The sequence below is a fragment of the Alnus glutinosa genome, chromosome 4 (assembly GCF_958979055.1).
Source record: "Alnus glutinosa chromosome 4, dhAlnGlut1.1, whole genome shotgun sequence".
Lineage (NCBI taxonomy): Eukaryota > Viridiplantae > Streptophyta > Magnoliopsida > Fagales > Betulaceae > Alnus > Alnus glutinosa.
In genome coordinates, this window is record NC_084889.1 from 8,647,788 (window position 1) to 8,674,774 (window position 26,987).

General features: G+C 37.5%; 3 protein-coding genes across 5 annotated transcripts; all 3 read left to right on the forward strand.

The window, feature by feature from the left end:
* Positions 1-500: 500 nt before the first annotated feature.
* Positions 501-7,770, forward strand: LOC133867313 (DUF21 domain-containing protein At1g47330). Its single transcript, XM_062304037.1, has 12 exons — positions 501-830; positions 1,311-1,387; positions 1,486-1,569; positions 1,669-1,782; positions 1,959-2,045; positions 2,223-2,362; positions 2,447-2,534; positions 4,629-4,702; positions 4,887-5,077; positions 5,744-6,006; positions 6,531-6,577; positions 7,318-7,770. Exons 1-12 carry the CDS (start codon positions 653-655, stop codon positions 7,448-7,450), a joined length of 1,476 nt encoding a protein of 491 aa, XP_062160021.1. The 5' UTR covers positions 501-652; the 3' UTR covers positions 7,451-7,770.
* A 2,985-nt stretch (positions 7,771-10,755) lies between these two features.
* On the forward strand, positions 10,756-18,133 carry LOC133865923 (probable methyltransferase PMT28). Of its 3 annotated transcripts, none has more exons than XM_062302448.1 (9): positions 10,756-11,124; positions 11,280-12,497; positions 12,591-12,745; positions 13,315-13,585; positions 13,715-13,807; positions 14,994-15,168; positions 15,690-15,932; positions 16,135-16,329; positions 17,560-18,133. In XM_062302448.1, the coding sequence occupies exons 2-9, from the start codon at positions 11,621-11,623 to the stop codon at positions 17,756-17,758; spliced, it is 2,208 nt and encodes a 735-aa protein (XP_062158432.1). In that variant the 5' UTR covers positions 10,756-11,124; positions 11,280-11,620; the 3' UTR covers positions 17,759-18,133. The 3 variants fall into 3 exon arrangements, with proteins under 3 accessions (XP_062158432.1, XP_062158433.1, XP_062158431.1); XM_062302447.1 differs by having other exon boundaries at positions 10,776-10,866; positions 11,016-12,497; XM_062302449.1 differs by having other exon boundaries at positions 10,756-12,484; positions 12,596-12,745.
* A 1,294-nt stretch (positions 18,134-19,427) lies between these two features.
* Positions 19,428-26,281, forward strand: LOC133867009 (S-adenosyl-L-methionine-dependent tRNA 4-demethylwyosine synthase). The gene is made up of 9 exons (XM_062303680.1): positions 19,428-20,425; positions 21,930-22,045; positions 22,363-22,538; positions 23,962-24,152; positions 24,264-24,350; positions 24,839-24,996; positions 25,087-25,297; positions 25,383-25,531; positions 25,933-26,281. The coding sequence occupies exons 1-8, from the start codon at positions 19,574-19,576 to the stop codon at positions 25,521-25,523; spliced, it is 1,932 nt and encodes a 643-aa protein (XP_062159664.1). The 5' UTR covers positions 19,428-19,573; the 3' UTR covers positions 25,524-25,531; positions 25,933-26,281.
* The last annotated feature ends 706 nt before the right edge of the window (positions 26,282-26,987 follow it).

Below are 26,987 nucleotides of genomic sequence, written 5' to 3' on the forward strand. Positions count from 1 at the left end.
ATTATTCAAAAATTTACAATAAAAATTATAGAATTTCTAGGCATTATTCCAGAGTGTCCAATCTTATTTCATGAATGTTTTATTTATCAATCGCGGCCAGAGCATCGCGACATACATGCCCTATAGACTTGGAATTATTCCTTACCCTTTTTTTTTTGTAACATGCCCATACAAAAGGAAAGATAGTGATTTGAATTAGTAATTTTCGCATCATAAAACGTAGTCCCATCCGATTAAACTATTTTTGAAATGAAATTATTCCTTAATTGTAATAAGCAAACAGCTAACTAAAGTACATGTTGGGCCGTATACAGGGCATGTATTAAAATAGAAGGTTTTTTTTTTTTTTTTTTTTTTTGTAATAATATTAAAATAGAATTAGAACGCTAAATTTGCATAAAAAATGGGACATAGTGGGTCCAGGACACTCTTGCTGTAGGCTTGTGATTGGACTTGAGAAGGAGCATTAATGTTCGGTTGGTTTTACGGCATAAACACAACGCTTGGACGCTCAACCGTTGGATTCCTTCGATGATCAACATGAGTAAATTGGGGAGTGGGAAAAGTGCAACATAGAAGTGACGAACCCGCACGTTTGCAGATCTTCCTCTACTGGCAGACAGAGAGACAAAGGAGGGAGTGAGAGGGAGAGATGGCAGCGGACTTGGGGTGCTGTGCGACGCAGTTCTGGTTGTACGTGCTGGTGATCATAGGGCTGGTGTGCTTTGCCGGGCTAATGGCTGGGCTCACCCTGGGGCTCATGTCTCTGGGACTCGTCGACCTCGAGGTCCTCATCAAGTCCGGCCGTCCTAAGGATCGCTTGTACGCCGGTACTTCTCTCTCAAACACTTCGTCCTCTTTCCTTTCCTTTCCTTTATTCGTTTTCTTTTGTGGCAGAGGCTGAGCACTCAAGCTCAAAATGAAGAATCTTTAATGAAAGTTAGTGAAAAGATAACAACGAATTTCTATATTAATCCCACAGCCCAGTTGGTTCCTGAATTAATCGGTGATGAACAGTGAACGGGTTGTCGGAGACGATAATATACTCAATTTTCTGTCTCGGCTTCTGAACTTTTAAGGATTAAGATGGGTTATTTGCGAAGGTTTTAGTAGGATAATTTGATGTAATTCATGTTTAGAATTAGGCAACTAGTGAATTGTTGATTTTTCGGTAGGAAATGCCTTCCCAGAGAAAAGGTATAAGCTTGAGTGGCACATCTGAGCTAATCCTGTTGGTAGGAAAATCTCACATGGATTCGACTGAAGATATCTAAGTTTGAAGTGACGTGCTGTTTTTTTTTTTTTTTCAGCTAAAATATTTCCAGTGGTAAAGAATCAGCATCTTCTACTTTGTACACTATTGATTGGCAACGCTTTAGCGATGGAGGTAACCATATGGTTCTTGAGGAACCTAAAATATATAGTGTAAAAATTGGTTGATCTTGCCAATTGTTTTCAAATTATCTTTTCTCTCTCTCTCTGCAGACTCTTCCCATATTCTTGGACAAGCTTGTGCCTCCATGGGCTGCGATTCTGATATCAGTGACTCTCATCCTCATGTTTGGTGAGGTAGTTTATCATCAAAGCCAAATGGGAATAGTTTGATTTGTAATGTTGTCTGCTCGCCAAAAAATTTCTAGTTTTATATGCTTGTATGTTTCATTACAGATATTGCCACAAGCAGTTTGTACTCGCTATGGCTTGAAAGTTGGATCAACAATGGCCCCTCTAGTTCGTGTTCTTCTTTGGCTGTTCTTCCCTATTTCTTATCCAATTAGTAAGGTAGAATGAATATAGAGATTATACGAAATTACATATTTTTATCCTGTGTTTTGTGCAAGTTGGGCTGCTTATTTTATTTAGTTGTGTGGAAAATAATATCTTCTAAGCTCTTCTTATAATCAAGGTTTGTATATTTTTTTCTTTCTCTTCAATTAATGCTATAATATTAAGTGCAGGTGTTGGATTGGATGTTGGGTAAGGGACATGCTGTCCTTTTACGGAGAGCGGAGCTCCAAACTTTTGTGACTTTTCATGGAAATGAGGTATGATAACGGAGAGCAGAGCATCAGGCATGTTGAAATCGTCTCCTTGGAATTTTGTGCAAGATGTTTATTCCCAGGGAGATGTCAACCTAATGGCTTAAGTTTCAATGCTCTGGACTGTCTCCTGTTCCCCTCGTTCTCTGATGTAAAATGGTATGCATATTTTTTGTTGTTTAGGCCGGGAAAGGCGGGGATTTAACACATGATGAGACTACTATCATCACTGGGGCACTTGAATTGACAGCAAAGACTGCAAAAGATGCCATGACTCCCATATCAAATGCATTTTCCCTAGATCTGGATTCAAATCTTGATTTGTGGGTTTCTGGATTCTTGTTTTATTTTCTTCATCATGTTATTCTATGTGTTCTAACCCCCTCCTTTCTCTCTCTGCTATACAGGGAGACATTGAATGATATAATGACGAAAGGTCATAGTAGAGTTCCAGTTTATGCTGGAAACTCAAAGAACGTAATTGGACTTATTCTGGTAATTTCATTTCTTTCTGTTAGTGTGATAAAATTGATGTAATTTTTTGGTAAGTTGGTTAATGGATTATTGTTTTCGATGATCTAGAATGGTACAGACCAGTTAATGCTAGTCCACTTATCCCATAATGTGATGGGGACACTCACTTACATCTTATATAGATTGCTTAGTTAGAAGTTAAAATGTTATAAGGTTAACGAAAAATATCAAATCACTAAATATACCCTCAAGGAGAAAACTTTGCTAGAAAAAATTACAGACAATAGAAAGAAAAATCGACAGGCCAGGCCAGGCGACCCCATCCAGCATGGAAGAAGGGACAACCCACCCACCTTGTGGAGGAGGGATATGCACCCTCCTCCCATAGAGGCGGGTGGGTGGGTCCCACCCAACCCTCTTCCTGCACGGGGTGGATGGGGGTGACCCACCCATCATCTCGCCCCATCCATCCTCCTCCAGGGGATGGGTGGGTAACCTTATCCACCTTCTGCAAGAGAAGAATGGGTCGACCACATGGGGCTTGGCCACCCATCCTGCATGCAGCCCTCTTTCTTTTTTTTGGCAATTTTTTGGTAAATGTTTCTTCTCCTGGGACATATTTGTATTTTCATGTGGGTTCTATCAGAAATCAACAAAAAAATGGACAAAATGATCTATTTGAAAAGCTGGTAAAATCCATGGAGCTGATAATAAAAAAATAAAAAATAGAAATCCAATGAGTGATTAGATATTGACCTAAAACTCAGGGTAGTGATTTGATATTTCCCTAACATTAAATCGTCTATATGTTTACTCATTAGGGGAAAACAGAGTCAGTGGTGGAGACAGGAAGGGCTAGGGGCATACCCCCTCTCCCTGAGCCCCCCCCCCCCCCCCCTCCCAAACAACAACACACACCTCTCAAAGAAAAAAAAATATCTTTTTGTTCTGACCCACAAAAAAAAAGTTATATAGAAAGGGCCTCTTACAACATAATTCTTGAAATAAAAATTTTATGAGTTTTTTAAGCCAAAGTCCAAACGCTCCTGGGCTCGTCATGAAAAATTCCAAAAAAAATAAAAATAAAAATTATATCCCTACGATGGCTCGGTCCCCTGAAAAAGTTATGTAGAATGGCCTCTAGAAACATGCCACGTTTCCATACTTTTTTTCTTCAAAGCTTTCTTCCTTCTTCAGCAATTTGGCTCTTCCCATTCTCTTCAGTTTTCTCTTCTCGTACCCCCATTTTCTTCCCTTTCTTTCTCTCTTCTCTGCAAGCAGAGAATCCAAAGCCCATAAGATACAGATTATAGAGGACTAAAGCTTGGAAGAAACTCGGTATTCGGTAAATCCTCATCCTCTCCTAGTTATAATGTTCTTCTTCTTCTTCTCTTAGCTAATCTTGTTGTGTTATTTTTGCCGAGTTATATATAGAATTAACTGCTCTAGTTGTTAGCCTGTGGCTGTTAAGCTCCTACTCAGGCCACATCCACATTGATAGACAAAGCAAAAGTTGCTAAACTATGAGGTTGCCAAGGTGCTTTATGGTTTGATTGTAAGCAGGCAATTTGGTGAAAGCAAATACCAAGTTCCATTCATGATGTTGATTTTATTTTATTTTAATTTTTAATTTTTTTTCCAATTGCATTTTCTGTTGATGCAATTGTTTTGTTGTTTTTTCTTTTATTTTTCCAGTTGTTTATTTTTATTTTTTGGCAAAACAAAACAAAGAATCGGTTACTTGTTCAATTCATTGTTAAAGAAAGAATTCTGACGTCTAAGTTCGTATTCTTTCGCTTAACTTGTGCACAAAATTCTGTCAACTTATAGGAAGAATAGATTGTATAAGTTGCATAAGATAAAACAATTTAATTGACCAAAAAATTATTTTATTAGTCCGGGCCCCCAAGAAATAAAATCCTTACTCCGCCACTATTTGCAGTTACAGTCATTATAATGTAAGCCTCTTTTTCCCCAAACTTAATGATCTAATTCTTTCATAGTACTGTAGACATAGTTTGTTTAAAACATGCACAAATCTGTAGTAATTCTTGTTTGATGCTTTCTTTTCTTTATGGTATCCACTTGAATGTAATCCCATTCTATCATGTACAGGTTAAAAATCTCGTGACAGTTGATCCAGATGATGCAGTTCCTGTGAGAAAAATGATCATAAGGAAAATTCCTCGGTAGGGTAATACTTCATTTTTTAATTTTCTGTATAGAGGGGAAAGACATGTATGCCTGGGATAAAGAAGGGGATATGACCCTGAAAGTATAATTTCATTAGTAGCTGTCTTGCATTTGTTAATTGGATTATTTATCTTTTATATCTTCTTTTCTGATATCGTCTTGCATTCCTACCTCCTTTAGGGTTTCAGAAGGCATGCCTCTGTATGATATTCTAAATGAATTCCAGAAGGGTCACAGCCACATTGCTGTTGTCTATAAGGATTTAAATGAGAAAAAAGAGATCTCAAATAAAGTTAAAGGGGCTGAACAGCTCGAGTTTAAGGACAGCTGTAAGAAGCACAGAGGCAAATCTGAGGCATCACCAAATAAAGGTGAGGATGTAAGAAGCACAAACCGAAGGATCTTGTCGATATTTTATCCTATTGTTGTATTAGCAACTGGCTTGCCTTGCAGGCTCTTTTGACTTCTGAGGATCAGAGCATGAATTTTTACACTTCATTTAATCTATATCTTATCCTGCCAATGGTTGTGTAAGACCTGTATTTGTTGATGGGCGTGTCCCACCTGTCACATGTGATTACACAATTCAAGAACGTTTTCTCCCTACATTGTTCCAAATTTTTTGTGTCCAAACATATTGCTTAATTTTTCTATGATCAGTGATGTCTCCACCTTATTTACAATTTCGATACCTGATTGGTTCCCAACATATTTGAATCATGAAATTGCTTTGGTAGTACGAGTGAATTTGTATTTCCTCTTCTCTGTTTTGTCTCTTCTGAATATTTCCATTTTCTACTTATCAAAAAAAAAAAAAAAATTCCATTTCCATTCCAGAAGTCATCTATGTGGTTAGAATATGTTTCTATTGATAATTTGACCGTGAGTGATTATGCCTCAACTAATGCTGCTTAAATCACTTTTAAATTTTTTTTTGTGATTGGTATTTCATTATGGGTTCGTCATACCTCATATTTTAGGTTTAGCCATCTGTTTCTTTTGCAAAGTTTACAATTAATTTGCTCTATGTAAACCAGAAAATCTTGATGTTGGCCCCACTTCTGCTTCCAAAAATGTGGGGACTGAATCAAAATCAGATGATGGTCTGACAGCTATGGCTAAGATCGATGGGGGTCAACAAATGAAGAAGAATCCACAAGCTACTGCCTATAAAAAACGACATAGAGGTTGTTCATTTTGTGTTCTGGACATTGAAAGTGCAGCAATTCCAGAGTTCCCATCCAATGAAGAGGTTGTTGGTGTAATTACCATGGAGGATGTCATTGAAGAACTTCTTCAGGTAATGTTTTCTTCAGTATAAAATCACGGCCAGGCAAACACAAGGAATGGATACACGGGCTTGGGCAACAATGTTCTGGTCCAGTTTACTCTTAGACACCTTTCCCATAGTTATTGCTAATTTAAATGAACCCCATCCCCATCTGTTATTGGGATTGTGGTATGGTTCAATTTACTCTACTAAAACAGTGAATAGGGGTACATGTTTGAGCTTATCTCGAGGATGGTTTTAGTTAAAAAAAATATTAATATTAGGTATAAGTAACTTAACCTGCTTCTATAGAGCTGCTCCTATTTTAGTGTTGAGTTTTCTATTTGAATTTTGTTTTATTTGGTGAGGAGTTCAAATGTTTGCTTATGTTTTGGGTTTGAGGGCTTGGGTTTTTTAGGCTTGTTGGGTTTTCTTCTCTTGCTGTAGGCTACTTTGGTTGTTCTTGTGTATACTTCCTGTATATTTTGGGACGCCTTATGCTTTTTTTATAAAATCTTTATTACTTATATAAAAAAAATGTTTGCTTATGTCAGGAGGAAATATTGGATGAAACCGATGAGTATGTCAACATCCATAACAGGTAAAAAGTGACTGTTTGCAATGTTATTTGGTTCTGTTTCTTGCGCGCTCACACACATAAATATATACACGCGCTCGCATATATGCACCCGCTAAATTTATCGTTTCACCAAGAAAGATGAAAGGGCAAAGATTCGTATCATTCGCTTTGTTTCACTTTCCAAGCTGTGGCGGCTAAGGGATCCCTTTGCTATGATATCTGGACTAGGAACTACTTAGTCCCATGCGTCTCAGCAAATCGAAAGACACCTCAGTTCCTTGATTGGCCATTTTGTGGTCGTAACAGTCACTTCAAGTAGTGGAAATAAGAACAGATGTGCTCCTAGTTCTTGGGCTGTTGAACAGAATCCAACCACACCAGGACGAATTGGCAAGTGAGTAAAGAGAGCGTCACAAGCAACACACTAAAGCTCAATCCGTTGCTTGTTGGGTCAGAAAATCACTTTGGTTCAGCGGGGGCCTTCAATGGTGAAAACTGCCATGTAAATCATCAACCGAAAATCTTGAGACCATTGCAAAAAATGGTTTCCATTTAAACGATGAGTAAGAATTTGCAGGCCTAGGTTGTCATTTGCTGAGAAACCGAACATTGAATTTGAAGTGATTAGAGAGGGATTTTGAGTGAAACATGATGTTTGTGAAATACCCTCTACTGCCATGATGTATCGAGCAAATGTTTGAACCAAATATACAAAATTGTTATATGAACCCCTGAACTGACATAATTGCTTGTGAATGCAGGATAAAGATCAATATGAATGCATCTCAGGAAATGCCCCCGGAGTCAAATTCACAACAGCCCTCCACCAATGGCGCATCTATCACTAGTGCATCTCCGGTTCCCAAGCCATCACCATCTAAACAGGTCTTGTAAGCAAACTTATTAAGAGGTTGGTTCATCATATGGCCATTAAATATAGATTCAGTTACAACACACAAGCTGTATAGTTAGTTTCTTAGCAAGAACAGTGGCTTACACAACTTGGAAACTTGGGGTGACTGCCTGGAATCATCTACTGTAGTTGTATAGAAAGAGCTAAAGAGGTGCTCTCTCTTTGATTTGTTGTATTGTGTCAGTTAGACGTGCCGTTTTAAGTTGCTGGTGGTTTTTTGTATGTTAAATCAAACTTCAGTTACACGTTAAATTTATTGAAATAAAAACAATAATTTTGTCCCTCAAGAATGAGGTACACATGATTCATGCAAGAAAAATCGCATACATCTTTAATAGAATTAGCAAAGCATGTTGAAGTGATTAGAAGTTTGAAATAGAGTTAATAGAAACAGATAAAGGATAAGAATAATATATGATAATGAAAATTGATATAGATACATATTGTACAAATCTCATTTTCAAATATACCGTTGGATTTATGGGATCCATATTGGGTTTCACAAGTTCAATGGTGGATTTAAAATCTAGTTGTATTGAGATGTATGGATGTATGTCTATTGTTTCTTAAAAAAAAAAAAAAAAAAGGCTTCCACCGCAAGGCAGTAGGCATGAAATGTGCTATACATTCTCCTATCATTTTCTCATCATCCCACTTTTAAAAATCACCATAAGATCGGTGAGGTTTATATGGGTTTATCACTGATTTAATAATAATTTTAAAAAATATGAGAATGAGAGAAAGATAGGATGAGAAAATGAATCATTTATAGTGCGAAAAATCAGAGATTACGACTCTGCTTGTGGTCACGTGGATATTATAGCTCTTACGTTTCCCTTTAATTTTCTTTTTTTTTTAAAAAAATATTTTGGGAAGCTTCGTACAATGTTACAAACAGCCAAAGCCTAGGAGAAGTGATGTGCCTAAAATGAAGGAGCTCCCTAGAATGCTCAAAACCCTCACCCGAAGTTTGAGGAGCTCACTAGCATCCTATGGCTAGACTGACGTCTATTTTGCTTCTGCTCTTGTCCTTCATTTTAGGCATATCACTTCTCCTAGGCTTTGGCTACATTGGCATCTAGATTTAACAAAAAAGAATTTAAAACCAAACGTTGTGGTATTTTCAAGCATACGTTTGCTGAAGATTTCTTTTTGACGTCGTTTAAGGGGTAGGGAACGTCTTTTTTCTAAAACATTCTCTTTCAACCACCACCACCACCCAGTTGAGAACCACTTGTCTTGGTGACCAAATCCGCCGGATATTTGGGCGATTCAGCCGGAGGAAGAAGCAGACTTGGTGGAGGAGGAATCTGAACTTAAGATGGGAACCAAATAGAACCATCCGGCCTTTCAGGTTTGGATGGTTTTGAATCAGTTTTCTCTTCATTGAGAGCATCCACAATGGCTAGGCCAATGCCTTTGGGGTCCAAATTGTCCCATTCGGTTTCAGGTTCTGGGGGTGTTTAAAGTAGTTTGGATGGTTCCTAATTGTGGCATGATTAAAGTAGATCGGGACGTGGGCGATTGATAAATCAAGAAGATGATGGGTGTGGGTGTTATTGTTAGAGATTAAGAGGGGAATGTGTTGCCATCAATGTGTTCCCTAAAACAATTTATAGTCGACCCAACTATTGTGGAGGCATATGTGGCTTGGAAAATGTTGGAATTTAACAAGGATTTGAGTGTGTTGAATATAATATTGGAGGAAAATGAGCTAGAGATTGTAAATGCTTTGCGGATGGAAGGATAATCTTAGAGTTGATATGGCCAATTGATCGAAGATACAAATATGTTACTTTATTATTTTCGACTATTGAGTGTGAGCCACGTCAAGAGGAATGCAAATATGGCTGCTCATAAATTAGCAAATGGGGCAATTCAACAATCTCAAGAGCATATTTGAATGGAAGAATACTTATCTTTTATTTACGATATTAATTTTTTTTAACATAATTTGAAGAAAAACTTTGTCCACGCACATAATAAACTCAATCACTATAAGTAAAAGTTTGAAGACAATGGCAACCTTGTGTGAACAACTACGTTAGTCTTGAATATTTGAGAGTATATCAATGTTGTTGCTCTCAAAGTCCCGACATTTGTTCCCTTAAATGACCCAAAAACTAGATAATATGTTCATGTTGAGTTCATTTATTATTTAACAAATTTGAGATTGTTTACAGATTACTCAATTAACTTATTCATTTCCTATATAAAACAAATGTCGTGATTGTTTAATTTTTTAGTAAATTCATAACAATTGTTAGATAATTAATGTTAAGAATTTATTATTTAAGCAATAAGATAAATTAACTTGAATCATAGACATCTAATCTTTGAGTTTATATGTTTGTCTTATAGTATGTACATGGTACATACACATGCACATGCACATGCACAAACCCACTCATATATACACATATTCATATATCTATATTAAGACTCCTACTTACAATAATTTAAACTATATCTATTATATTAAGAAGATTTTTCTTTCTATTTTTTTTTGAATAAAAAAAAAATACTTATCATGCTCTCATTACAAAGTTGAAAAATAATAAAAATTAAATGAAATTATACGAGCTTATACAAGTTAACCCAAGTTTATATGAGTTTGTCTTGTTTAATAAACGAGTTTAAAAATTTGTTCAAACTTTATTCGCTTAATAAATGAACTGGTAGCTGAGCAAATCCGAATCCGGCTTGAGCTTGTTCGCGAGCAACTATGTTAATTTACAACCCTATTTCTAGCCATTTTTTCTTCAAACAAATAGCAGGAACAACGTGAAAATATTATTATACTATTCTCATTAAAAAAAAGATAAAATAAAAACTTTAAACAAAAACATTAGATTAATGAGAATGGTAAGATATTTTTTTTATTTGAGAAAAAATGACTAGAGGTCTTAGATTATTTGTTATTTATTTATTTTATTTTATTGTAAACTCAGGTATTAAATTGAGAAAATTAAAAATTTAGGTATAAAAATTTGAAAAAATGTAAGGGTTTTATAATATTTTCCTTTTTTATTTTTTTTTAAAAAATGTTGCACAAAATTAATTGTACTTTCCAAATTTTTTACAATCAGTAACATATCATATCCACTTTTTATTTATTTATTTATTTTCAATTTTATTTTATTTTATTTTATTCTGGATGGTAAACAACAAACCGAGTGAGGAAAAACCAAATGGGCCTGTTCCAAAATCCGAGCCCTCCGGGCCACTGTGTGTTGGGTACAAAGTCACGACTCATTCACATGCCACTATGTAGTCTCATTTTTCAAAGGTAAAAAAAGAAAGCACTTTAGACTGATGCCGGTGGTTCTTTCCGTTAATAGCGGTCTCAACTGCCGTGCCCGATACTCCGAGGTGACAGTGTCTCTGCCCGGACAACGTAATCCCAACTGTTCCTCAGCTCTATACGAAACCTCTTCTTTGTCGTTTTTCAGATTTGTATTGGTATATTGTGACTACGAACCCGGTCACTCTCACTCCCGTTTTTATATTCTTCAATCTCTATCACTTTCCGGTTTTGAAAAACAGATTTCTCCAAACTTTGAAGGCTGAGTTCGGTTGGTGAGGATACTAGAAGAAGAATACAGGTGACCTCATGAGTCATGATTGAGGATACTATAACCCGTACCGATCTGGGGTAATTCTAATCTACTCATTCTTTCTCGGGAAAATCATGATTGAGTTTTTTTTTTTTTGCTTGATTTGGCCAATGGGCACCCTCAGCTACTCTTGCTCTAGTTGAAACCCAAGTCGAAGCTATCTACCTACTTGTGATATCTTGATTTCTCACAGGTTATCTTACTAAAGAAATGGGATCGTGTACGTCTTTAGTATCAAAACATGTTTACGCATGTATTATGTATATTTCCGTGGGGTTTTTTTATTTGGAAGTTTCTTGGTTGATGCGTGACTACTCCACTTGAGCACTATTAGCTTTTCTTGTTTTGGTTGAAAAATCCTGTAGAACTTGTCTCCTATTTGTGATTCTTGAATCTGTTGCCTGTAATCTTACTTTTAGAATCGAATATTTCAATCTTTGCTATCTTTTGTCGGAAGGTTTTTTATATTTGAGTGTAGATTTCCTCGTTTGATTTACTTACTTCAAAGTAGCATTTGTTGGGGGTTAGACAGAGATGGCAATAGCTAGGTTGGGTCGCCAAGCAAAACGCCCATATGGGTTAGGCATAAAGATGGCTGCAGTGATCATCTTGGGTCTCTGTTTCATCTTTGTGTGGTCTATGTTTTCTTCTTCCTCCTCTTCTGTGGTTACTCAAAGGGAAAGTTTCGATGACATTGCCGAACCCGTGTCATCAAATGCAAGGACAAGCAGTTCTGGTACTCAGTCCAACAAGAAGGGAGTGCAAAATCATGGATTGAGCAAGGAAGATAAGAAGGAGAAAGTTGAGCCTGATTTGGGTAGGAAGGATGAGAAAAAGGTTAACGGGTCTGTGGCTTTAGTTGTTAAGGAGCATAAGCCTGCAAAAAAGGATGGCAAAGACGTAGCTACGGAGAAAAAAGGGAAACATATAAAGGAAGTTGATGAAGAGAATGATGTGTCAAAGGATTCTGAGGGTGAAAATTCAAGTAAAGAAAAGGAGGACCAAGAAGAAGAGGAAGTAGTAGATGGTAAGGAAGAAGGGTTGGATATTGAAGGTGAAGAAAATGGGGACAGAGAAGGAGACAGTGACTTAGTTGAACCAGTGGATCAGGAATTTGAGAAGTTGGAAGATGAAAGTGATGAGTCAAGGAAGAGGGGAATGGAGAGAAAGATAAAAGGTCCTTTGTTTGATCCTAAATTGCATTATACTTGGAGATTGTGTAGCACAAGGAGCAAGCACAATTACATTCCTTGCATTGATATTGAAAGTGGCACGGGAAAGCTGCAGAGCTATCGGCATACGGAGAGGAGTTGCCCAAGAACACCTCTGATGTGTCTTGTTCCTCTAATCCGTGGTGGTTATGGGTCGCCAGTGCGCTGGCCTGAGAGCAAATTGAAGGTGTATCATATATGTGGGGTTTTAATCTTTTATATTATATGTATCTCAATATATAGAGAGATAAGAGTTTGCTTAACGTTTTCTCATGGTAATGTTCTTCTGTTAGTGCAGATACTGTATAAGAATGTCGCACATCCAAAACTTGCTGCATTTGTTAAGAAACATAGTTGGATGGTTGAGTCTGGAGAATATCTTACTTTTCCTGAAGACCAGTCTGATTTCAAGGGTGGAGTTGTTCATTACCTCGAGTCTATTGAAGAGGTGAGTTTTTCCTGTTCCAAAGGTCTTGAATATTTTGAATTAATTCTGCAGGATATTAATACTTTTTTTGATGTATATAACACAATCAATAGATATCATCCCAACTACCCACCACTGCTACCGCTATTGCAATATAGGATCCCATGATCATAGCTTTTACCATTCTTGCTCTTGCTGCCCGCCATGCCCAAGTCCACCTCCATTACCCAACCACAAACCCCCACCACCCGATTTATATAAGAACTATGATGTATTGCTTGAACAAATTGTGTGTGCTTAGTTTGTGAATAACTGAGAAAGGAAAGAATAATGTAAATTTCCCAAATTACGATGTTTCCTTGATAAAAACTTTCAGTGTTGGTGAATTGTAATGGCCAAATTAAGAAATACTTTCCTGTTTGCAGCAATTATCTACTTATAGATGACATTCTATTTGTGCCATCTGGCTGGACTCTGCGAGTCATGATTATTTGTCTTATCCATTGTTCTATGCTCTTTATAAATAAATGGTAGAACCTTAATTTCATCATTAGTATATTTAGCCCTTTGAAATATGTTGGATATGATAGATGGTGCCAGACATTGAATGGGGAAAGAACATCCGGGTGGTGCTGGACATTGGATGTAAAGATTCAAGCTTTTCAGCTTCTCTTCTTGATAAGGAGGTACTGACATTGTCACTAGGCTTGAAGGATGACCTGGTGGACCTAGCCCAGGTTGCCCTTGAGCGTGGTTTTCCTGCAATAGTTAGCCCTTTAGGAACTAGACGGCTTCCTTTTCCTAGTGGTGTATTCGATGCTATTCACTGTGGTGGGTGTGGCTTGGCTTGGCATTCCAATGGTTTGTCTTGTCCTTAACTTTTTCTCTTTCTTTCGTTTTTGTATTTCTGTATTTCCTTCTTTTTCTATTAACTTCCATTACTTGTCAACTTACTAGCTGAACTTATTATTATTATTATTTTACTCTCAGGGGGTAAGCTTCTTCTAGAGATGAATCGGATTTTAAGGTCTGGTGGATACTTTATTTTGTCAACTAAACATGAGAGCATTGAAGAAGAAGAAGGTTGGCCTTTAAGATCTAAGAATGGTTTCCTTGGTTGCTGAAAGTCGTTTGTCTATGATATTGTGTTGTTGCTATGCAAATATTGTGAAATCAAAAAGAGAAAGAAAAAATGCACACATAATTTACGTGGTTCAACGTTGTGCCTGTGTTCATGGGAGAGAGCGTTTTCAATATATTCAGAAAACAAAATAGGGTTACAACTTATATTTTTAGCCACCAGTTACAGCTTTAGCCCGATACATGGAAAATTCCCATTATACCCTTATCATACTATGGGGTCGAAACCCCCTGCACCCACCAACCTATGGTTGGCATAAAACAGTTCCTTTGCCCAGGGGGGACCTGAGGGGGACCTGAGGGGGCCTTAAGGGGTCCACTTCACTCCAACCCTAGCCCTCTGGTTCCTCTCTCTTTAGACCTAGAGTATAGTGTAAATTATTCATTGTGAATATGAACCACTATCTCTAACATATTGTCTGTTTCTACTTAACATGTGTCTTTCCTGAAAATTTTAGTTCCATTTGTATCACCTTTCTAGTTGATTTTATTCTTAGGCTGTCACCCGTTTAAGAGTATTAGTTGGATGACTGAAATTAATAGGCAGCTGACGTGCTGATGTATTAGTGTGCAATGGGTTTAAATGTAAACTCAGGAAACTTTATCCTTCCTTGCAAATTTATGTAGTACCCTACATATATTGCGTTAATCAGGACTAGTGTCATTTGAAATGAAGCCATCAACTAAGTCTGCCTATGCCTTTAATTTTCCAAATTTTTACCATCCTCCCTTGCTGGTGGCAATTAAGTTTGCCTTCTACAGTAGTGCATATGATTCACCACTTTAGCCTGTATCTTGCAGTAGGTTTTATATGCTAGTCAAGGAGGTTTGCGTCACAGGCTGTGTACATAAAAGAAGGGGCCAGATGCTTATACTTGTTGTTACACAATGGTGGAGGACTGCATGGTTTTAACTTTGTTAAGTGGGATATAGGATGGTGAACTTCTTGGAAGTCTTATCCTGCTGTTCTGGGGTCACCTTATGGATCCTATGCCACGTCAATGCATACCAATCTGCAATGTGGTTTCTTCTAACCACATATGCAGAAGAACTGGTTATGTTTATTTGGTCTGCATTATCTATTGAAGAAAACCCTTATTATATTTACTAACACTTCTTGTATTTCCAGCTATGTCCAGATTAACAGCATCTATTTGTTGGAATATTCTGGCTCATAAAACTGATGAAGTCAGTGAAGTTGGTGTTAAAATATATCAGAAGCCTGACTCAAATGACATATATGAATTGAGAAGGAAGAAAAATCCACCTTTATGCAAGGAAAATGAAAATCCAGATGCAGCCTGGTATGCTAAGATGAGATTGCTTTACTAAAGTCATCTTCCTGTTTGGTGCTGTTAATTTGAATTTGAACCTGCATCGATTATCGGTGTGGAAAACCTACTTTTCCATTCTAGACATAAAAAGTAGAATCAACATTCTGATTTGAACATGGATGCAAAGATTCCAAGTCGTTGATATTTTGGCATTGGCTAGAGTTGGATGTCATTGTTGTCAAGTTACTGACTTTATCCAAAAATAGAGTCGATCAGTTTGAGAGAAGATCCTCAATGACAGAGCCATGCCCAATGAGTCAATGACCTCAACCTAGGGCTTTATACATAGACTCTCAAATTCTCCAAATCAAATATTAACAAAGCAATTTTCTCCTAGTTCAACATTGTGACCCTCACTAGCTTTCGTAATTCGAGCTTTTTTCTTGCTTATTTCCATTTTTTCTGTTTTTCATTTTTATTATTTTTCCATTTTGTCTTCTCTATATCAGTTTTATGCTCGTTTACTTGGTAGTAACATTTTCTTTGTACAGGTATATTCATATAAGGACATGCCTGCACAGAATTCCATCTGCAATTGAACAACATGGGACAGAGTGGCCTGAGGAATGGCCCAAGAGGCTTGAAACTTATCCAGACTGGATGAATGATAAAGAAAAATTGACTGCAGACACCAACCACTGGAAAGCTATAGTTGAAAAGTCCTATCTTACTGGAATTGGTATTGACTGGTCAAATATACGGAATGTGATGGACATGAAAGCCATCTATGGAGGGTATGCAACCAAAAGAACTGGAGAATTGATTTTCCTTTTATTGTTTTTTGATATTTAATAACGTGCTAGTGTCAAAATGTATGCATCTTCTCTTTGCTTAAACACTAGTTATGTCCCCTTCTGGTTCCATGGCATTTTTCTGATTACTTTACTCCGTAAAAATATGCTGGGAAGTAGAGTAATTGTGCATGTGGAAATACAGATTTGCTGCAGCTCTCTCTCGACAGAAGGTTTGGGTGATGAATGTAGTCCCTGTCCATGCACCAGACACTCTTGCTTTCATTTATGAACGTGGGCTTGTGGGCGTCTACCATGATTGGTGTGAGTCTTTTGGTACTTACCCAAGATCGTATGATCTTTTGCATGCTGATCATCTCTTCTCACGGCTCAAGAACAGGTTAACACAAACTTTCTAGTTAGAGCTTTGTCAATTACTTAATGTGACTAAATCTGAGGATCACAACTTAAGACAGGTTTTGTAACTTAATTTTTCTTTTCCCATTAAGTTTGCTGCAGTATTAGTTGCCTGTTAAAACCCACGGTCGGTTATTTCCTTGATCAGAGATCGGTTCAATTGATCAATTAAGTTGTTGGGATAATTATTTTTTTCCCCCATGAACTACCAAAAAATGCGCAATGCCCTCATGAACTACCAACTCGACCAAAATAGAGCATTCAACTACCAAAGACAACCATTTTCTCCCCTTCCGTCAGTCAAAGGGGTTAAAACAAACGGTCAACGGGTCATGTCCCGTTTTATATGGGGGCATGTTGGAAGATGATGGTAGTTCATGGGGGGAAAAGAGGAAGATGATGGTAGTTCATAGGGGGAAAAAAGGAAGAAAATGAGGGTAAAACGGCGTGTGACTAACGGAAGGGGGAAAAATGGTTATCTTTGGTAGTTGAATGCTCTATTTTGGTCGAGTTGGTAGTTCATGGGGGCATCGCGCATTTTTTGGTAGTTCATGGGGGGAAAAGGTAATTACCCCTAAGTAGTTTGTTTCTTTTAGTGTCTTAGATTTCTAACCATACTGGTGCCTGAATCACTCATCATGTTGGCAAGTATTTCTTGGTTGGTTAGTTTTATTATTCCAGACTAATATGTTTATATATGTCTGCAATGTTACTCGGTTTACATATGATCATTTTTTCTTCCCTGAAAATTTCTAGAGTAGGGAGTCTATCTTACTTCAATGCGGACATGCCTTGGTCTCAGAAACCACACTTGGGTTTGGTGCATATATTGGATGGGTTGGGTGGAAGACAACGGGAAACATAAAATCAAATTTAAATATGTGCCACAATATTCGAGTTAAATGAATACGCGCACACTAGATAGGTTATATAAACGGGCAGACGCGTTGGCCATACTTTGATCCCTGGGGACAGCATTTACTATGGCGGTCTTGGATCTGTTACCTGATAAAATTCTCACTACTGATTTGCAATACTATCTGCAAAAACATAGAAATTCAACACAATGTGGGTTCTTTGGATGTCATGATTTTCCATTGTATCCCTTTTCTTGTGGCTGCCTTTGCTGTTATTACAGATGTTCTTTAAAACACATGTGATAGACTACTTTTAATTATACAAGCTAGCGTTTAATCGATAGATTACTTTTCAGGTGTAAGCAGCCAGTATCCATCGTGGCCGAGATGGATCGTATTCTGCGGCCAGGAGGTTGGGCTATTGTACGTGATAAGGTTGAGATATTGGATCCATTGGAAGGCATATTGAGAAGTTTACACTGGGAAATCCGAATGACTTATGCTCAGGATAAGGAGGGTATCCTCTGCGCAAAAAAGACCATTTGGAGGCCTTAAAATCTCTATTTATGCAGCTTGTGACAGCATGATCTCATCAAATTCTAGTAGACATTGCTCGGCCCTCTTTTACGAGAGCACATGGTGAAAGTCTTCTCGGCTCCCTTTGTAGCAAAACAACGGATACTGATTCTTCATTTTCTGTGTGAAGTGAACCATACAGATTCTTGATTTTTTTTTCTTCTTCTTCTTCTTCTTAATATGAACACAATGAATGTGACCATGTTAGATTTTTCTTGGCTGTTTCTCATTCTATTTTGGCCCCGCAGCGTAAAGAGGAACAATAGGAGGGGTTTTGCAACCCATGGGGTTTTATTTTTGGATGGATCTCATGTATTAGAATATTGATTAGATGATAAAGCTTATCATTTTCTATTTGACCGACTTCATTTCCAAAGCATTATTTCCCTGATTAAGTTTTCCTTCAAATTGAATTGGGGAAAATTTCTCAAATTCAATCTATTAAATTGACATGTTTTTAAAGCATGTGATCGTGCTTTGTTGACTTTTAAAAAAATTGTATGTGAGAATCATATATATTCTAAGAACAAATATCAGTTTAATAGATTCAGTTGAAGAAATTTAACCTTATTTACCCTATCATTGAACAATGACAAACAAATAAGCAGAGTAAAACAAAAAAAGCAAGCGTGCTCCTATTATACGTTGACAATGCCACCTCCCACTTTACTTTAGTCCACCCAGCCGCATTTCAACCAACTGATTAACTTTGCTTCTCCTAACGTTGGGGATGAGTAGCCCAAGAGCGATAAAGACCCTACTTATTGAGTTGCCTTCACTTATGTAACGATCCAGTGTGATGACTTTCGATAAAGCACTCGAACATGTAAATCGACAAAATATAAAAAGTGTCTAAGCCAATTTATTTGAATAGAGATTTTCAGTAATTTTGTTACCTGAATTATTATGAGAGAGCTAATATAGGGTCTACCTGCAAAGCAAGTTTAGACTGCCCACACACTTGTTCGGGCAGGTTGGTTTTATAGATACTCACATTTATTGTTCAAAAATTGCTAACTATCCGAACAGTAAATTGTTGAGAATCCGAAACTAATATATTTTGTCAACACAGCCTAATTGGCTAAATATACCCTAAAATAAGTGGATATATCAAAGGACCATAGGGTAGTGCTATCCGGAGGATGAAAGTCAGACGCTCTGAAATTTTACTTATTTTATATCTTCTTTTTTCTTTTAAAACAAAAAATAAAAAACAAAAACTGCTGCATCACGCGTGAAAGACTTCTCCTTTCCCTCCATTTCTTCCCCCAAATCCCCGAGAGCTTCTACACATCCTCCCCTCATTCCCCCTTATCACCATTTTATAATAAAAATCAATTTTTTTTAAGAAAAAGAGGGTGATAAGGGAAGAATGAGGGGAGGATCTTTAGCATTTCTCCCAAATCCCCTAAAACAAAAAAAAATTGCCACGTAGGACGAGAGTCGGACGAAGGTCTGACCCTCGTCCTCCGTATAGACGACCTCAGGGCGATATCCCAGGAAGTTTTGAAGTCCAAATGGTGGCAAAATTGGCTGGTTATATTGGGCCTCAATACATATATTAATCACAAAGCCGAATTGAAAAATCAATCGGACACAGCCTCGGCCCACCATCTTTGCGTACCTAAACGCCGTCGTCTCCTTCTACTTCTCGAATCTGAAATCTTCACCACTGTGAGTCCCGCTTCTCAGTGATCACGAACATGAGCTCAGACCTACTTTGCGTCCATTCAAAGCGCAGACCACCTTGCCACTTTCCCTGAAAGGACGAGGCCGGAGAAATAAATCCCAACCATGTCCCTTTCCTCTGTCCCCGCTCGACTCACCCTTCTCGCCCTCCTCTCAGCCTCTACATTTTATTGCCTCTACAAGTCTCGCCGCCTCAGACACCTCAAGCTCTCCCTAAACGCTAACCCTAATCCCTCTCTTTCCAAACCCAAGCTCTTCTTCGTTTCCCAAACAGGTACCTCCAGAGCCCTAGCTGACCGTCTCTTCGATCTTTTAGCGTCGAACGATCTCCCATTCGACCTGGTCGATCTCAAAGACTACGAGCCCGAGGACCTACCGAAAGAAACCCTAGTTTTGATTGTCGCTTCGACCTGGGAAGATGGCAAGCCCCCGCAGAACGCGAAGTTCTTTTCTAATTGGCTTTCCGAGAGCGCCGAGGACTTTCGGGTCGGGTCTCTCTTGCTTTCGCGGTGTAAATTCTCGGTTTTCGGCGTCGGAAGCCAAGCTTACGGCGCGACATTCAATGCGGTCGCGAGGGATTTCTCGAGGCGGATGAGAGCGTTGGGTGCCAGGGAGATTTTGCCTGTTTGGGAAGGGGATGTAGATAGTGGTGATATTGATGAGGTCTTTGGTGCTTGGAGTGCTAAGTTGGTTGGGGTTTTGAAGGGTGACGTGGTAGAAAATGGTGCAGTTTTGCGTTCTGAGGTTGGTGGTGAGAGTGATGCTGAGAGTGTTGGTAGCTCGGATGAGGATGGGGGTAGCGAAGACGGAGGCACGGGATCAGAGATTGTTGATGTTGAGGATATTGCAGGGAAAGTGCCGTCAAGGAAGAGGGTCACAGTGGCTGAAACTAATGGGAGACTGAATGGGAAAAAAGAGATGGTGACTCCGGTGATTAGAGCAAGCTTAGAGAAGCAGGTGTGTTTGATTGTCCTTGGAGCTTGAATGGTTTCATCTTTAATTTGTATGGCATCTAATGCATATATCTATGACTGAAAATGTGGCATTTCGAAGTCCCGCAATAGTTCAAGTAGAGCTTTCAGTTGTCATGGGACCTTTAAAAGCCACACGAGTTAATTTGATACTTGACTTAGAGCTACTAGATATGTCAAATTAATACTTCTTATGGAATTCCTAGACATTTTATGAATGTTTCCTCTGCACAAAGTATTGAAGATGTTTATTAGATGCTTAGTTGCCTTCCATAGGTTGAACTGTAGTACCATTCACCATATTATATATGGCTATTTATGAAGTGTAGTTTTTTGTCCACTGAATGCACAACGCTTTGTAATAGACACGAAAGTATATAAGCTCTTACCGAGTAAATTGAGTAATGAAGCTATTTTGCTTTCTATGTAGTTTCTGTACAACTCAGTCAGGCTATTGGCGTAAGTTCAAACATGTACCACTGTTAACACGGTGGGTTAGCTCATACATTGAAGCATGTGGAGGTTATTAGTACATAGGTCTAAATTTTTGGTAGTTACTACTACAAGTCAAATTTTGTCAGTATGCTTTACGCAAAGCTGCAAATTGTATGGAATTCTGAACCATCTTTTAACATGCAAGTACCTGCAATTAGAAGTTACATGGATGTTATTTTTCAAAATTGTATAATCTAGGGAAGCGGTAGTTTCATCTATGCTACAGCTCAAAAGCACTAGGCAAAGCTACACTTGAAAGTTCTCCAGAGGTATATAGCCTAGTCTCGCCTAGTATACAACCAATGTGAGGCTTGGAAAATACAACCTTCATAATTTACCTACCGTATGTGAGACTTGGGACTTTCATAATCCAACTTCACAATCTCCCCCACTCAAATTTCTGACGTTCTCTTTAGGGTCCCTGTTGCGTTTCAGTGTCCCAACACCACGTGGTGTTAATATGTTTGCTTTGATGCCATTTATAACGACTCAAGGAAGCGCTAATCAAATCTACGCTATACCTTAAGAAGATTAATCAAAATTACGACTGAATTCCATAGTCACTTATATATATATATATATATATAGACTAGCCTCAACTAGTTCGCAACCAATGTAAGACTTGGTACATTTAAGCCTTTATAATCTATCCACCCAATATGAGACTTAGGTGATATAACTTTTTCCACAATTGGAGTATCACAAAAATCATGCTATTTTTTAATGCATTGAGGATTTGGAACTCTTATTTATTTATTTATTTTTTAACTATGTATGGGTCTCAAGATAGGGGTACAATTAAATGTTTGATGATTATTTTATGGCATGACATTTTTTGGTTAATGAAATAATTGCCAGCGGCGGTGTCCCTCTTTCAATCATAAGAACAAACTTGTAGCCTCCCATCTTTTCCAATGTGGCATTGTATATGCTGCACTCATTTAATTATACTTTCTTGTTTTATTGGATCTCCTAAAATGCCATTACATTTGCAGGGATATAAAATTATTGGTTCACATAGTGGTGTGAAAATTTGTAGATGGACCAAGTCACAGCTTAGAGGCCGTGGAGGTTGCTACAAGCACTCATTTTATGGGATTGAGAGTCATAGGTAATTGGATCTTTGTTATCCATTTTGGGCCTTCATATTAAGTTTTCATTATTACTATCCCTTAATTTTAGTTGAATTATCAAATGATATGGTCGGTTTCAAGGAAACTTTCATCAGATCATTGAATTTGAACAAAAACTAATGAAAACTTCTATCTGATGACTAAGGATACTGTAGTTTTCTGTGTTTGTATAGATGAAGTTCTCTGTTTCTACATGCATCCCTTTTTCTTTAACTTATTTGTTTTTCAATAAAAGCCATACTCATCATAGTGTGTGAGCTAGCAGTTTAAATTTGTCAAAACTTTGGTATGACAGGTGTATGGAGGCAACCCCTAGTTTGGCATGTGCCAATAAATGTGTTTTCTGTTGGAGACATCACACAAATCCTGTTGGAAAGAGTTGGCAGTGGAAGATGGATGATCCGTTAGAGATTGTAAATTCTGCCATAGATCTGCATACAAATATGATTAAGCAAATGAAAGGAGTTCCTGGTAACTTATTTGTTTTTGTACTAGTTGGATAATCCTTTGGTGTAATAAACCTGTATACAAAAGATTTAAGTGAATGGAAGAAGTTCTGGGTAGGGGATCCTTTCTTCCCATGAATCACTAAGTTGCTCACAACCAGGTTGTACAAGCTACCTAACTAACTGTTTGTTAATGTGGAACAATATATCTGATTTTATGTATAGATGTGAATTAAGCAAATCAGATGTTGTCATGTGATCCTGACCTTGAATTTGTTTTTAAGATACTAGTGTCTTCGCTCTTTTGTTTTTTTTTTTTTTGGTTGACGTGGAACCTCTCCAAGGAAGGGTCGTTTCGTGTACCCACCCTTGTCAAGTAAACTTTGGACCTGTAGATTGGGTTATACTCCGGCTTTGCTGGCGAGTTGGCTTCAAGGAATCGTTTGCTCCCAAGAGGATTTGAACCTTAGACCTCATGGGACTACCACAAAGATCAAGGACCTTAGCACTTGAGCCTACCCCTTGGGGTTGGGGGGAGTTGAAAGGCTTCTTCACAGATTCTGGTATCGAACAGTAATGTGGGCCAAAATATGAAAACTGTCTGGTCTGCCCTGGTATTGTTAGAAGTTTAGTGGCACTCACTTGGGCATATAAATAGTGATTTCAATTTTATGTAACGTATAGCTTATGCTTCTTTACCATTTTGTTCAATACTTATGTTTGTGCAAATCCTATTTCAGTTTTCATGCATATACATGTCCATGTTGGGATATTTATTTTACGACAAAATATGTATTGAAAAAATTAGTCCATATTGCTGTTAGGCCATCTCCAGCAGTTAAAGTTAAAGTAGCTATTCAAAAACTACAAATATTTACTTTAGCTACTCTAACAGTTAAAAATACTCCAACAATACTCTTTATTCTACTCTTCATTTCATTAAAATATTGTTTTTTAATCATTTTCTTTTATTAAATGGTAAAGAGGGAGAGGGAGAGAGAGAAAATATTAATAAAAAATTCATAAACAGATGAACAGTAAATAGCCAGTGTTGGCTATTCACTGTTCAATGTTGAAGAGAAAAAGTCATAGTGGCTAATCTGTTGGAGGGGGAAAAATGTTCAAAATAGTCAAATTTAATCCTTTTGGTTAAAGTAACAAGTCTATTGGAGATGGCCTTATATGGTTTAGTGGGATCAGTGATTACTGATTTTTAGAGCTGAGTATTCGAGTCATATTTACAGCAGTTTTTTTTTTTTTGGGTGAAACTTCAAGCTCATTTACCATGGAATTTCTCGCATTAATGATATTTGATATGTTTATTGTGAGTGACGATTCTGCAACTTTAATCAATGGTTTTAAATATTGTGGCGTTACAAATATCGGTAGTTCTTTGGCTATGTTACAAATAGTCTCATTTACCAATGATCCAAAATCTGTTCATGCAGGCGTTTCACTGGAGCGATTAATGGAAGGTCTCTCACCCAAGCATTGTGCCTTATCCCTTGTTGGTGAACCCATTATGTACCCAGAGATCAATACACTTGTGGATGAGTTGCACCGCCGGCGGATTTCTACTTTTCTAGTAACAAATGCACAGTTTCCTGAAAAGATTAAAATGCTGAAGCCTGTCACCCAGGTTTGCATGGCTAATTTAATTCTTTGTTGAAAGAAGCTTGTATCAGAAGATCCTAGGAGGCTTGGTATTAAATCGCAAACATATTTGACTTGACTTCTTTGACATGTGCAGTTATATGTGAGTGTGGATGCTGCAACAAAGGAGAGCTTGAAGGCAATTGACAGGCCACTCTTTGGAGATTTTTGGGAGCGATTCATTGTATGTTAATTTTTACAGAATCCAGGATTATTGAGCTGAAACTATTTGGCACTAATTCTTTTCAAAACTAGTATTGATAATAAAGCATATCAAGGAGAAAGGAGAGTGAGGAAAAGAAGTTACTAGGGTGCAGTGTTTGGCTTACTTCTTTACTGCTTTTTGTCTCTTCCCTGGAGTAGATGTAGATGTAGGTTATAATTTAGATTGCAGCACAGTAGTTGGTTCAAAATACTGAATAACATAAGGCTTGTATTTAGTAGTTTGTTCAAATAACTGAAGATCATACGGCTCTTATTTAAAGATGTTAATATCTCTGGGTCCCATCTGATAATTGGTCCCACTTTTCCATGCATGTAATGAAGGAAGTAACACTATTTGTAGTAGTTGTCACATTGCCACTCTATTTTCCTTTTCTCTGATCTTTTAACTTGATATAACTTAAGAGACTTTGGCATTACTGATTTGCATACTGTGAAAATATATGGCAGGATTCTTTAAAAGCTCTCAGGGAGAAACAGCAGCGAACTGTCTACCGCTTGACTCTGGTGAAAGGCTGGAATACAGAGGAATTAGATGCTTATTCTAATCTCTTTGGTATTGGAAAACCTGATTTTGTTGAAATCAAAGGCGTTACATATTGTGGATCGTGAGTTCCCTCCTCACCCCCCACCCTTCTACTTTTCCCTGGTCCCAGAAAGTCTTCTTGTGCTGGATAATCATTGTGATATCTTTACAGGTCTGCTACATCAAAATTGACAATGGAAAATGTGCCCTGGCATGCAGATGTGAAAGCTTTTTCTGAGGCCTTAGCTCTAAGAAGCCAAGGGGAGTATGAGGTTGCATGTGAACACGTCCACTCCTGTTGTGTCCTCCTGGCAAACACTGAGAAGTTTAAGGTCAATGGCAAGTGGTTCACATGGATAGACTATGAAAAGTTCCATGACTTGGTTCGTAGCAGCACTGTTTTTGTTCTTCTGGAATACCTTTAGATTGATATTTTTAGTTATTATTTTATTTTCATTGATAATGCAGGTGTCTTCCGAAAAACCTTTTAACAGCATGGATTACATGGCTGCCTCACCATCCTGGGCTGTCTATGGAGCAGAGGAAGGTGGATTTGACCCGGGTCAATCTCGGTATAGGAAGGAGCGACATCACAAATCAAGCCGCTGACTGACCAGGTTTGATACTTGAATTAGATTGAGTTGACAGAATTTTTTTTTAATGATCAATCAGGTCATACTTTACTGCACACAGTGGCTGATTGGTTATATGAGCCCAAAAATCCAGGTCGATGTGATAGCAAGTTGCCCTTGTATATATATATATATATATATATTGGTTTTTTTTTTTTGTTTGTTTTGAAGAAAAAAAGTAAACATCTATTGCTTTGTGTTTCACCAAGGTCATATTTTATAATTGCAGAGTTGGAGAGGTCAATCACCTCTGTGCTCCATATGCATCTGAATTTAATTCGAATAAATTCTGGGCAAAATATTCTTGGTGGTTTTATTTCGTTGTTTGATTTCTTTTTCTTCTATATTGATTCCAATATTTGTTGTCTATTATTCATGTTATGCAGTTCCTCTCGCGTGTCAAAGACTTGCTCAATAGTTTTGCTCTAAGAAAACTGGTTGATCCGAGAAAATTACTTCTGAAGGGTATTTGTCCTATCAATTACTCTCATGAAGAAATCGTGGACATGATTGATAAATTGCATTAGCCAGGGGCCATTTACTACCAAAATCAAGGAAGTGGACCCTGTTTGCTGCGCATCGCCTTTTCGACCAGGTTTCTGTACACAGGTTGCAGCTGCGTAAGAGGTTAGAATGCTGAACCAGATATTGGCTGCTATTATCCTAGTATTGTAGTACAGATGAGTTTGTAACCTTCTACTGCTCATTAACTTTTGTGGTCAAGCATTACAATAATTTATTTATTTATGATTTTACAACACGAAACATAAATTTAATACTCAAGGAAAAAAAAAATAGAGAAGGAAAAACAACAGAAAGAGGAGCAGATGATCTTCATTTGGAGAAATAAAGAAAAACTTATCTATCTTAATTTTCTCACTATCTTGATGATGATGATGGACTACTCAGCGTAATGTTTTTTTATGCAGTAGGATTTCCACATGTATCTCTTGACCTGTGAAAGCCGTACCATATCTTAGTAAAGCCCCTCATAATTCTGCCACTATCTTTTGTCATTATTGTTTGCCTGCTCATCCTATCTTCAATCCGGTTGGTTCCCATGAAAGTTGTTAGGTGAAGAAAATTCGGATCACACCATATTCTTCCTGTCCAAAATATGATATTCCTTTTCCCAACTTTCTTTGTCGGAAATTAACGGGATATTTTGATGTTGATTGGGATATTCTACTTTTTTCTTTATTCGTAACCAGTTTCTTCATGTGCATGAATTATCATCCTGTTAATTCTTTTGAAAAAGCGTCAACTAGTGAATTGTGTAAGAATCAAAATTGAGATAAAGGCCCTTATCAATATTAGAGTAATATGAGAAATTACATTTTTATCCGACAACTATTCCATAATGCTGATGTGGCAGTTTTAACCAACTGTTTGATTAATAATTGTTTAAAAAAAGAAAAATCCAAAGGTTAGTTGGGATAAT

Excerpts from the sequence above, each read along its gene's own strand:
- LOC133867313 (XM_062304037.1), top strand. The coding sequence starts at position 653 with ATGGCAGCGGACTTGGGGTGCTGTGCGACGCAGTTCTGGTTGTACGTG. Across the intron at positions 831-1,310 it reads TAAGGATCGCTTGTACGCCG|CTAAAATATTTCCAGTGGTA; the intron begins GTACTTCTCTCT and ends TTTTTTTTTCAG. Across the intron at positions 6,007-6,530 it reads TCATTGAAGAACTTCTTCAG|GAGGAAATATTGGATGAAAC; the intron begins GTAATGTTTTCT and ends TGCTTATGTCAG.
- LOC133865923 (XM_062302448.1), top strand. The coding sequence starts at position 11,621 with ATGGCAATAGCTAGGTTGGGTCGCCAAGCAAAACGCCCATATGGGTTA. Across the intron at positions 12,746-13,314 it reads ACCTCGAGTCTATTGAAGAG|ATGGTGCCAGACATTGAATG; the intron begins GTGAGTTTTTCC and ends TGGATATGATAG. Across the intron at positions 13,808-14,993 it reads GAGCATTGAAGAAGAAGAAG|CTATGTCCAGATTAACAGCA; the intron begins GTTGGCCTTTAA and ends TTGTATTTCCAG.
- LOC133867009 (XM_062303680.1), top strand. The coding sequence starts at position 19,574 with ATGTCCCTTTCCTCTGTCCCCGCTCGACTCACCCTTCTCGCCCTCCTC. Across the intron at positions 22,046-22,362 it reads TATGGGATTGAGAGTCATAG|GTGTATGGAGGCAACCCCTA; the intron begins GTAATTGGATCT and ends TTGGTATGACAG. Across the intron at positions 24,351-24,838 it reads ATTTTTGGGAGCGATTCATT|GATTCTTTAAAAGCTCTCAG; the intron begins GTATGTTAATTT and ends AATATATGGCAG.